The sequence below is a fragment of the Pseudophryne corroboree genome, chromosome 9 (genome assembly GCF_028390025.1).
Source record: "Pseudophryne corroboree isolate aPseCor3 chromosome 9, aPseCor3.hap2, whole genome shotgun sequence".
In the NCBI taxonomy this organism is placed as follows: domain Eukaryota; kingdom Metazoa; phylum Chordata; class Amphibia; order Anura; family Myobatrachidae; genus Pseudophryne; species Pseudophryne corroboree.
In genome coordinates, this window is record NC_086452.1 from 288,649,485 (window position 1) to 288,662,340 (window position 12,856).

At 46.4% G+C, this 12,856-nt stretch overlaps 1 protein-coding gene across 3 annotated transcripts in view; it reads right to left on the bottom strand.

Annotated features, from left to right (window-relative positions):
* Positions 1–12,856, bottom strand: part of CENPM (centromere protein M) — a 412,428-nt gene that overhangs the window by 166,654 nt on the left and 232,918 nt on the right. Inside the window, exon 7 of one of the 3 annotated variants that reach the window (XM_063940339.1) lies at positions 9,523–9,838. The exons of the other annotated variants lie outside the window; for them this stretch is intronic. Coding sequence (XP_063796409.1) covers positions 9,818–9,838 — 21 coding nt within the window. The 3' untranslated portion in view covers positions 9,523–9,817. Of the gene's footprint in view, positions 1–9,522; positions 9,839–12,856 lie in introns of those variants that run through there. 3 annotated transcript variants of the gene reach the window in all.

Below are 12,856 nucleotides of genomic sequence, written 5' to 3' on the forward strand. Positions count from 1 at the left end.
CCTGCGTTCCTGGAGACGCTGTGGACTTTTTTCCTCTTCCCCTCCCGCTACCTGAAAAGAAAGGGGAACCTTTACCCTTTTTGTATTTGTTGGGCCGAAAGGACTGCATTGAGAGTGATGTTTTTTTTTTGTCGGTGCAGGAGCATAAGGCAAGAATGTCGACTTACCTGCGGTAGCCGCAGAGACCAAAGCATCCAGCCCATCTCCAAACAAGACCTCACCTTTATACGGGAGAGCCTCCATATTTCTTTTGTAATCTGCGTCAGCATTCCATTGGCAAATCCACAACGCCCTCCGAGCTGAGACCGCCATAGTAGCGGGGCCAATATCTTTCATGGCTTCTAGCATGTATGCAGCAGCGTCTTTAATATGACCTAAGGTTAGAAGTATCTCGTCTCTATCTATCGTGTCAATTTCAGATGACAAGTTGTCTGACCATTTTTCGATAGCCCTACTCATCCACGCACAAGCAATGGTGGGCCTGAGTAGCGTACCATTGGCCATATAAATAGATTTTAACGCAGTCTCTAACTTGCGGTCTGCCGGCTCCTTTAGTGAAGCCGTCCCAGGTGCAGGGAGAATCACCTTTTTAGTTAAACGTGACAGGGCACTGTCTAGAACGGGGGGTGACGCCCATCTTTTCCTGTCCTCTGCCGGGAAAGGATAAGAAACCTGAATCCTTTTGGGAATTTGACATTTCTTTTCAGGGTTTGACCAAATTCCCTCAAAGAGAGTACTTAGCTTGTGAGAAGGAGGGAAAGTTACGTTAATTTTCTTTTCCTTATAAAAATAAGCCTTCTCCTGGGGTAAAGGAGGGGCTTCCGTAACTTCTAAGACCTCCTTTATAGCAACAATCATGTATTGAATGCTTTTTGCCAATTTAGGATCTATTTCCCTGGAATCACTAGTGTCGACACAGGAATCAGAGTCCGTGTCGGTATTAGTTTGTACTATTTGAGCAAATGGCCTCTTATGTGACCCAGAGAGATCCCCTGTGGATGATAAGGCAGAACTACGAAAAATCACATCTTCCACTGATTTTCTCCAGTTTTCTGCAGGAGACCCAGACTTATCCAATCTCTTACTGATATGATTTACACTATCACGTAATTCTTTCACCCATTCAGACTCTTGGTGTGCCGGCAGCGCCACCACATTACAACTCTGTGTCCCTAAAATGGCTCCCTCAGGGGAAGAGCTCCCTGCCTCAGACATGTCACACACGTGCACAACCACACCACAGACACTCCGGGACTTATAGGGGACAGACCCACAGTAAAATCTGTCAGAAGGACACAGATAGGATTTGCCAGTTCACAAACCCAGCGCCAGTGATAGGATTTCTGTGTAACACAAAATGCCCACAGAACAGTAGCGCTTTTATAATGTTAAATATACAACATAGCACCAAATTACACTGTGCCCCCCGTTTTGCACCCTGATACTTGTTTCAGAAGTGGAGGACCAGCGTTCTTCTCTGCAGTCTGCAAGGAGATAAAATGGCGCTGAGCAGTGTGCTGGCTTTCTGAGGAGGAAGCCCCGCCCCCGTAATGGCGCGTTTCCCCTCATAGATTACAATAATAATTTTTATACTGGCGGGGGTAGGACTGTGCTTCAGCAACTTACGTCCCCTATTTAGCAAGTTTTATTAGGTCTCATGCTGCCCAGGGAGCCAGCCCCCCACACGCGCCCTGCTGTGCCTGTGTTTGATGGGTAGCATAGCGCGCAGCGTTCTCGCCCGCTGCGCGGTACCTTTTCAGCCGTCACGATGAAGATCTTCTTCTTTACACTCACCTGTCTTCTGATTTCTGGCTCTGCAAGGGGGGTGAAGGCGGGCTGTGGGAGTGAGCACATAGCCGCAGCTAGTGTTTAGTACCCTTCAGGAGCTAATGTCCTGTCAGCCAGAAGCAGAGCCATGGAACGATTCAGGAAGTTGGTTCCTACTTCTGCCCCCTAAGTCCCACGAAGCAGGGAGACTGTTGCCAGCAGTCCTCCCTGAAAATAAAAACCTAACATAAAGTCTTTCAGAGAAACTCAGTAGAGCTCCCCAGGAGTGCATCCAGTCTGCCTGGGCACATTTTCTTAACTGAGGTCTGGAGGAGGAGCATAGAGGGAGGAGCCAGTTCACACCCTTGAAAAGTCTTAAAGTGCCCATGGCTCCTGCGGAACAGTCTATACCCCATGGTACTGAAGTGAACCCCAGCATCCTCTAGGACGTATGAGAAAATCACAAATTCTGCTAGGGTATGTAAACTTATGAGCACAACTGTATATAAAAAAAACACAGGACGGTCCTAGACCGGAGGTATCAATCAGGATACTCGCACAATATGTCCTGTAATAGGTACACTTTTTCTCAACTAATGCTGTCTGTATAAAGACATGTAGAATACTCAAGTGTTTGTAAAGACGCAGCGCTGTAGTATACAGGCAGCTTTACAAGGGAGACCTTTCCCTGCAGTCCCAGAGACCAGCTGCAACTATGCTTAGAAAATGGCGCCCAGCATCTCAGTCAGGGAGTGTGAGGCAGCTCCAGGGTGGGAAAATCTGCAGTAGATGTTGCCCTGGGCTGGGGAGAGGCTACAGGTCAAGCGTCGGCTCCCCTATGATGGACTTCCACCTCAGGTACTATTGAGCCTTATTAAATGGGGCGTTAGTACACCCGACCTGTGCTCTATTGCCCTGGTGGTCTAGAGGGGTCCCTGCTTGGTGACAATGTCCACGTCAGCGCCGCAACCCATCTCCCTAGGTCGCGGACGGAACGCGATTTAATGGCGGGTCCCGCTTGGTGTACCCTCTTACCTCCTCCCCGTAGCAGCTACACAAACCAGGAGAGCAAGCACCCGCGAACAGGCCGTAGGAGTATGCGATGCCGCTTGGGAGGTGAAGGAGCCGCAGCGCTGAATGTCACACAGACATGCAGCGTTGACAGCCCAGTTTTGAAGAAATTTTCTGTCAGAAAAAGCTTTTTCAGGGCTGCCCACCTGTTAAGTGACCTGCTGCTGCAGACACCAACTGAAACTGAGCTCACAGTGCCTGGAGGCGGGGTTACAGAGGAGGCCCCAATGCATCCTGGGACAGCCTAAGGCTTTAGACTGTTGGTGCCTCTGGATCAAGATCCACTCTACTCCCAATATTTCTCTGTGGAAACCAATGTAACCTGATGCAGAAATAGGGTCTAATTCAGATATGATCGCTGCTGTGCGTTTTCGCAGAGCGGGCTATCAGATCCAAACTGCGCATGCGTATGAGCCGCAATGCGCCAGCACGTCGGACGGCTACAACGGGCATCGGCGTTCAGGGACAGGATGGTGCGAAGGATCCATTCGCAAGGGTGTTTGCAAGGTGATTGACAGGAAGAGACCATCTGTGGGTAGCAACTGACTGCTTACAGGGAGTGTCCGTAAAAACGCAGACGGGCTCAAGTGTTTTCAGGGAGGGTGTCTGACGTCCGCTCCGGCCCCGATCAGCAAGATTCAATCGCACTGGATAAGTAAGTCCGGACTGCGCAGCTCTGCAACACATAGGAACGCACACTTGCACAGCGATTTCACCCTCCCCCTGTAGGCGGCGACTATCTGATCGCAGGGCAGCAAAAAACGCAGCCTAGCAATCAGTTCTGAATTACCCCCATAGTTACTGTGGACATTTTTTTTTCAAGAACCTTTTCTATTTACCCAGAGAAGGTTCCTTTCTGTCTTTTCAACTAATGCCTGTAGTTCCTCTATAATTTGTGTTATTAAGGAGATAATTATGCACTACAATATGTTTTGGGGTTTTTCTGCATTGGGTACCAGATTTAATTATTTGAGCTGATGGACAACCTTATGAACTTTTCAAAAGTAAGCAGGTAAAACTCTGCACTTAATTTCAAAATGTTCTTTAATCTGTACATTTAGAGATCTCTAAAATGGAATTATCATCATCGTCATGTTATTTATATAGCAAACACATTCTGCAGAGCTTTTCACGAGTCCCTGTCCCAGTGGAGTTTACAATCTATAGGGGTCTATGTACTAAGCCATGGAAAGATATAAAGGGGGTGATGTATGAGGTGGCAAGTGTCGAATGTACTATAACCAGCGCTATTTGAGACTTACAAGCCCCAGTAGCATGAAAGCGGATACAACTGACCCTTTCAGACTGTGCCACAACCTGGGTTGCTGCGCGCTCATGTGCATTAACCCAAGTTATTGCTGGTGGTCTGAAAAGGGTATTCTTTTGACCTTCTCATTTATGACACTGGAAGAAAGTAGTACCATTTATAGCTCATAATGTACACAAATCTTGGATTTGACCGTTAGGCACTTGATATACCGGCAGTCAGGATCCCGACCACCGGGTTACTGACAGCTATTCTCCATCTTGGGGTGTCCACAACACCCCTCGATGGAAAATAAATAGCAAGGCAACATGGCGAGCGCAGCGAGCCCGCAAGGGTCTCCTGTGCACTCGCCCTGCTGCCGGCATTCCGGCAGTTCGGATCCCGGCTCCGCTATGCTGGACGCCTGGATCCCAACAGCCAGCCAATCGTAGTACACCCGATTTGACCATATGCATGAGTAAAGTTACATTTAATTTTAGCTCCTGTAGATACTATATACCCAATAAATAGTTACATCTACACTTTAAAAAATAAAACGAGAGCTATAGTAGACTTACATTTGTTAACTCTCTTTCTTCAAGGTTCATAGGGTTGACTGGAAGAACATCGAGATTGTAGCTGGTGGATGAGAGTCCGGGCACCAAACATTTAAGCTTTCCTCTCCCCTGTTTTGTTAACTAGCCCAAAGCAGGAAGTGAAAAGGAGAGAAGAGAGATATTGTACACATAATAACACATTCTTGCAGACAGGAGGAAGGAACCAGTGACTAATGCCACAAAAACCAAGGTGGCCAGGTGCGTCAGGATGGGTGCCCTGTGGACCCTATGAACTTCGAAGAAAGTTAACAAAGGTAAGTCTACCATTACTCATTTTCTTCTGAATTCATAGGGCTCCACAGGGAGAACATCGGGGATGTCCTAAAGCAGTATTTTTAAAGGGAGGGGATACACCTGGGAGGATAACAGAATCCTGCATCCAAAGGAAGCATCCTGGGATGAAAAGGTATCAAATGAGTAGAATTTTAGAAACGTGTGAATGGAAGATCATGTAGCGGCCTTACATAATTGCTCAGGAAAAGCCCTACGGCGTGCCATCCATGAGGGACCAACAGGTCTAGTAGAATGGGTAGAAACGGACGTTGGGACAGGCAAATCAGCTTGATTTTAATGCTTGTGCAATAACCATTCTAATGCATTTCGCCAGCGTCTGTTTGTTAGCTGGCCAGCCCCGCTTGTGAAATTCATAAAGTATGAATAGAGTCGAATCTTCTGATTCAGTCTGTCAAAGACATTAAATCCTTTGTTCTTGACCCGTATGCTGGTACCTTGTTGTTCTGACGTGAAGCCATCAGGTCCACTTCTGCCAGACCCCATTTGTTTACAAGAATCTGAAAGACTTCTGGGTGAAAGGCCCATTCACCTGCATGAATGTCGTGCCAGCTGAGAAAGTCCGCTTCTCAATTTAGGACTCAGAGTATGAATACTGTGGACACGCCTGGATGATGAAGTTCTGCCCCCCATAATATGTGGCTTACCTCCCTCTTTGCCATCCGACTGCGAGTGCCTCCTTGACTAAGGTACGCTACTGCAGTGGCATTGTTTGACTGAATATGAATCGGATTGCCGTACTTCTTTTGCCTGGGTGTCTGCCATATAGATGGCCCAAAGTTCCAGGATATTGATTGGCAGAAAATTTTCCTCGCTGATACAACGCCCCTGGAGAAAGTATTGCTCTGTTACGGCTCCCCAGCCTTGGAAACTGGCGTTCGTTGTCAGAAATACCAACTATGAGATCCAAAAGGGTCAACCTTTGTCTAGAAGGGACGTCTGTAACCACCAGGCTAGTGAGTGACAAACTTTCTGTGGATGGGTCATTGTCTGACTTTTTATCGTCTGATACTGTGCATTCCATATTGAGAGAATCAGATGTTGAAGAGGTCTTGAATGGAATTGGGCATATTCTACCATGTTGAATGCAGAGACCATTGATCCCAGAATCCGCATTGCTGCATGGATGGATACTTTCCGATTGTGTAGCAATCCGCAAATTCTCATCTGTATCGTGGATATTTTGTCCAGAGGTAAAAAGATTCTCTGAAGACTAGTATCCAATACAGCCCCTTGGTGCGTCATTCGCTGGGATGGAACTAGGGATGACTTTGTCCAATTAATGAGCCAGCCTTAAGCCTGTAGACAGGCTACTATCATTTGTAGATGGCAGTGGAGAGTTTCCTGGGATTGTGCCAGGATTAGCAGGTCATCTAGGTATGGGAAAATTCTTATTCCCTGACAACGAAGGTGGGCTGCCATTACCACCATCATTGTGGCAAGCCCAAAAGGTAGTGCCTGAAACTGAAAATGTTGCTGGAGGATTGCGAACCTGAGGTAGCACTGATGAGAAGGTGCAATAGGTACATGTAGGTAAGCATCTTGAATGTCCAGGGACACCATGAAATCCCCTGGTTCTTTTGCCAAGATAATAGTCCGTAATGTTTGCATATGGAATCGAGGCACCCAAATAGATTTGTTCAGAGTTTTGAGATTGAGAATGGGACGGTGAGATCCATTTGGTTTCTGAATCAGGAACAGGTTTGAAAAGAAACCTAGTACTCATTGTGCCTGAGGAATTGGTACTATCACACCTGTGCAAATTGAAGAAGTTGACCTCCCACCCTGGGGTGCCCCAAGTTGATGCCCGTGCCGTCAGGCAGAATGCTTGTCTTCTGGTTTAGAAGTTGGGCGCCTGGTAGTCTAAGCCTGTTTGGTCTTAGCCTTAACATCTTTAGTTGTTTGACGTAAGCCTTTCCTTTTGCCTTAACTTGTGGCTGAAAGGTCTGAAAAGTAGGGAATTTAGGTTTTGATGTAGATGGAAACCCAGCTTTATTAGCGTTTGCTTATGACATTAGAATATTGTCCAATTCTGTTCCAAACAGAATATTTCTGACAACGGGTAAGGATTCCAATACCTTTTTGGATTCCGTATCAGCCTTCCACGAACATAGCCATACTGCTCTAAGAGCTGCTACTGAGGAAGCTGAAGCTTGAGAAGCTAATTTACCCATGTCTAGGGCTGCTTCTTCCATATAGGCAGATGCTTGCTTGATATTAGCTATATGGGATAATTTTTCTCTTGGTCCATGCACAGAGATATTTTCCAGGGCTTCCGCCCAGCCTGTCACAGCTTATGCCACCCATGCTGTGGCCATAGCTGATCTTGTACTTGCCCCTGTTAGGGAGCATATAGTCTTAAGATAACTATCAATCTTTAGGTCTGCTGTATCATTTAATTAATGATTTTGAAGGCAGAGGTTATTTAGATTTGCGCACCAGTCGAACTACGTGAGTATTTACCTTTGGAGGCACTTCCCTTTTTAAGCAGTCCACAGGAGGTAGGGGATAGTAAGAAACCAATTTCTTTGGTATTTTACATTTCTTACCGGGTGTTACCCATGCCTCTTGTATAATTTCCATCAGCTGATCTGAGTTGGGAAATTCAGTTTAAAGATTGGAACCTTGGACTTTAGTACAGGTACTACCACTATCCTCATCCACATCCTGTACATCTACTGAGGCACAGTGTTCCTCTTCTCTTGAGTCAGACTCAGAGAGAGAGGATTCAACTTCCTCATCTAAAATATAAATGGATTCTGAAAACTGTGTAGACTGTGAGGGCGGCGCCCCCCTGTCTATCCGTTTTCACACCCGTGGGCCGTCTGCCTGTCAAAGTTGCTGAAAGGCAGCCGAGTTCTGGGCCAAATCTTGGATTGAGTGTGATAGTACATTCACCCATGAGGGCTGTTGCATTAATGCAGAAGGGTTTTGTGGGTACTCCAAACCTGGAGACATAGCCAGAACTGCCAAGCGATCCACTATGTTTGATAAAACCTGTGCAAAATATGCCCAAGGGGGTTCTTGTGCTAGTACAGGTTCCTGGCCTAAGGCCGGCTGGTCACCAAGCTTGAGATTACTCATGAACTTATGAATTTAACAGTTAGCACACAACCCGTCCTAAACCAAGTCCTGAGGGGTTAACCCTGCATTGCAGGATAAACATCATATTAATGTAGGTGCAGGTGCTGCATCGTTACCCTTGCCTCGTGAGGACATAGCAACATGCAATTATTCACACAAGAGTGTAACAATACGCAGCAATGTGACAGCCTTCACTTATGCATATTTTAAGTGAAATACAATCAGAGCCTACCCTGCTTGCACCAGCATTGAGGGTATTGAAACAAGACAGTGATACGGACAGAAAAAAAGGTTTTTAAAAGTCAGACAACAGCACTAGCAATCAGTCACATACAATGCATGAGAATATATTTGCAAAATGGGCACATTCTCAACTTCATAATACCCTAAGGAAGGTAGGAAAACAATATTGTATTCCCTAGCTTTAGGGAGCGGGATACAGGGAGACTAGCGTATCTAGACGTACAGCAATATATGTACACAGCTGTTCATTTGCATACAGCACTTATTCAACTATACAATACCACAGAGGAAGTTTATGCTATATCACCTGCCTCCGGAGAGCGGGACACTGGGAGACTAGAACCTGGCTTCCTTATTTAATAATGCTGCTACAAATCGGCTATAATTAACATACACACCAGTGAACACAGCCACATAGAGACTACAACACACCACGTGCACTTTGTCTCATTGTGTCTCAGACGGAAGCAAGTAAATGCAGTTCATGGCGGGAAACTCTGAGGAAACTGGTCATGAACTGGGGGGAGTGGCGACCAGGTGAGCGCCTTACTCCCCACTGCTGACATCCACCCCAGGGTTAACGGCCTCATTAATCCCCAGAGCCTATGATCCCTGAGGTCTAGCGCTGGTGCACCCGAGGTGGACAACTGTGTCAGCGAATGTCCGGTAGACTCCCACCCGAGACCGTAAGGCTGCGTTAGATGCGTCTTAATCCGCTAACCGGATACAGACACGTGCTCCAGCCGCAGCCTGGAATAGTCAGTATGGATCTGCTAGTACATCCAGCTGGTGCCTGCCATAACACCAGTGTTTACACGAAGGTAACAGTTGTTGTGACACCGGCAGGAAGTTGTTGGAGCGACTTTGTCAATGCGTTTAAGACGCATATTAAAGTCACTGAAAAAAAAAACTATATAAACATTATAAAAATAATAAAGCTTGTGGCTGAAACAGCCACACCATTTCTACAGTTGTTCGGCTCCTGCCGCACCAAACAAAAAACTGAATTCCCTGTTCCAGGAGGGGGGTTATAGGGAGGCTGGACCGATGCATGCTGGGATCCCCAAAAGCTTTAACTGTTTGGTACCCGATCCTCTGACGCTACCTGCAACCCAATGTATATCCTGTGGATCTACTGTGGACGCTGAAGGAGAAAAAGATGATTTGTAAAGAGATACGAGAACGCTTTTTTTTTTTTTTTATTCAATATTGTTTTAATACATTATACACAATTACTCTTATGGTGCAGATCTAACAGTGTGTTACACACCAAAGTTTCCATCAAGGACAGAATCCCATTTCCCACAAGCTCTATCCCTTGTCCCTGATGGGACATTCAGATATTTTACTGATGAGCATATATTATAAATAGTTTAGGCACAAGTGGCACCTCCAAATTTTGCTGTCCTTTTGAATATAAGTATGCATCCCAGTCAAAAGCAATGGAAGATTCCAGACCATTGAGCTCTGAGTACATGTTCAAATCAAGCTTTACTGATCATTCAGTTAATTTCTTGTCCTGCAAAACAAAATCTTTGTTTTTGAATTTGGACACAGTATCAGAAACAAATTTGCATTACGAAATGTGCAGCTTATAAAAAAATAGGATTTTAATACCTACCGGTAAATACTTTTTTCTTAGTCCGTAGAGGATGCTGGGGACTCCGTAAGGACCATGGGGTATAGATGGGATTCGCAGGAGACATGGGCACACTATAAGACTTTGAATGGGTGTGAACTGGCTCCTCCCTCTATGCCCCTCCTCTAGACTCCAGTTAGAGAACCGTGCCCAGGTAGACAGACATTTCGAGGAAAGAATGTATTGTTTAAACACGGTGAGTGTCATACCAGCTCACACCTCGAACATGCAGCAGAACGTGGCATTCAACAGAACACCAGCCAACGGCATGAAAAAATACACAGCCACATGCTGAAAGAATATGTAACACAACCTGTGTGTCAACACAACCAATAACAAGATACCGCATGCCATGGCACGAACAACGTCAGCAACAGCTTGACTGAAAAGAAACACCACAAGAGTGTAACCATAACCAATAACTGCATATACAGTACGCACTGGGACGGGCGCCCAGCATCCTCTACGGACTAAGAGAAAAGGATTTACCGGTAGGTATTAAAATCCTATTTTCTCAGATGTCCTAGAGGATGCTGGGGATTCCGTAAGGACCATGGGGTTTATACCAAAGATCCAGACCGGGCGGGAGAGTGCGGACGACTCTGCAGCACCGATTGAGCAAACATGAGGTCCTCATCCCCCAGGGTATCAAACTTGTAGAACTTAGCAAAAGTGTTTGAACCCGACCAAGTAGACGCTCAGCAAAGTTGAACCGCCGAGACTCCTCGGGCATCTGCCCAAGAAGAGCCCATCTTCCAAGTAGAATGGGTCTCCACCGACATCGGTAACGGCAATCCAGCCGTAGAAATAACATGCCGAATCGTATTACAGATCTAGCGTGCAACAGACTGCATAGAAACAGGCGCCCCAATTTTGCTGGGAGCATACAGGACAAACAGAGCCTCTGTTTCCCCAATCCGAGCCGATCTGGCGACATAAATATTCAAAGCCCTGACTACATCGAGAGACTTTGAATCAGCCAACGCTTAAGTAACCACAGGCATCAAAATAGGTTTCCGGGAATCGCAGAAACCACGTTTGGCAGAACTAATTTCCGATTTTTCAATTCTGCTCTATCCACATGGAAGATCTAATAGGGCCTCTTGTGAGATAAAGCCGCAACTTGCGACACCCGCCTTGCGGATGCCAAGGCCAATAACATGACCACTTTCCAAGAGAGAACTTTTAACACAACCTTTCATAAAGGTTTCAACCAGTGTGATATAAGAAAGCCGCAACACCACGTTAAGGACCCACGGTGCCAGTGGGGGCACAAACGAAGGTTAGATGTACAGCACTCCCTTCACAAAAGTCTGAACTTCCGGAAAGGTGGCAAATTCTTTTTGAAAGAAAATTAATAAGGCCGAACACTGCACTGAAATGGAGCCTAACTTTAGGCCAGCATCCACACCTGCTTGCAAAGAAAAGAGAAAAACGACTCAGGTGAAATTCTTCCGTAGGAGCCTTCTAGGATACACACTAAGACACCTACTTCCTCCAAATATGGAGGTAAAGCTTCACCGTTACTCCTTTCCCAGCTTGAAGCAAAGTGGGAATGACTTTACCGGAAATACCCTCTCGGGCTAGGATATGGCGTACAAACGTCCTGCCGTCAAACGCAGCCGCGGTAAGTCCTGATACACACCAGGTCCCTGCTGCAACAGGACCTCTCGTAGAAGAAAAAAAGGCTATGGATCTTCTATGAGGAAGTCTTGAAGATCTGGATACCAAGCACCTCCTTGACTAGACCGGAACAATGAGGATCGCCTGAACCTTAGTTCCTTTTATGGGTATCACCTTTGGAAAGAGTGAAAGTGGAGGGGACACACAGACCGACTGAAAACACCCAAGGTGTCACGAGGGCGTCCACTGCTATAGCTTGAGTGTCCCTTGACCTGGAACAATATCCCCGAGGTCGCTCGTTGAGGCGAGACGCCATCATGTCCAATTGAGGCACTCCTCAAAGACTTGTCACTTCTGCGAAAACTTCTCGATGACGACAGCATGTCTCCCGGATGGATATCTCGTCTGCAGAGGAAAACTATTTCTCCGTCGTCTACATCCGGAACGAAGACTGCTAATATAGCGTTTACCTGCCTTTCCGCCCAGCAGAAAACTTTTGCGGCTTTGCTCCTTGTTCCGCCCTAGCGGCTTACTTACGCCACTGCTGTCAAGTCATCTAACAGAATTAACACGGGCAGATCACGAAGATGTTCGTTGAAAATATCTCTTAATTCAAGAATGCTTATTGCAGACAAGCTTCCCAGCTTGACCTTTTTCCTTAGAAATACTTCCCTTGGAAAGACTGCTCCCCAGCCTCAGAGACTTGCATGCATGGACACCAGGATCTAAACCTGGATCCCGAACCTTCGTCCCTCTAGGAGGTGAGAACTGTGCAGACACCACAGGAGCGATATCCTGGTCCTTAGGATTATATTCCGATGCATGTGCAGGTCAGACCCGGACCACATGTCCAACTGGTCGTTGACCTGCTCATGAAAAGGCCTCTTAGGCCGCACCCATCTTCTTCATCAACGGAACATATTGATGGGTTGTCACTGCAAATCTGATCCGACTCTGGATCCTCAGATCTCTTTCCACAGGAAAAAACAAAACCTCAACCATTCAGTATTTAATCTGATACCCACCTCCGACATCTGCGTCGTTGGGAACAACAGCCATTCTCTATGTTGAAGAACAGTCAGAGAGAAATAACGATTTGCACCACTTGTTTCTTGACCTCGCCGTAGTCAGGAGAGTGTCTCAGTACAGAATAATAATGGCTCTTACTATTGAAGGAAAACCATCATACCGCCATCACTCCGATAAAATGGCAAAGACAATCCTGGACAGCAAACCCAGGTAAGCTCAATGCGGAGGAAAACGCATTTAAACCCC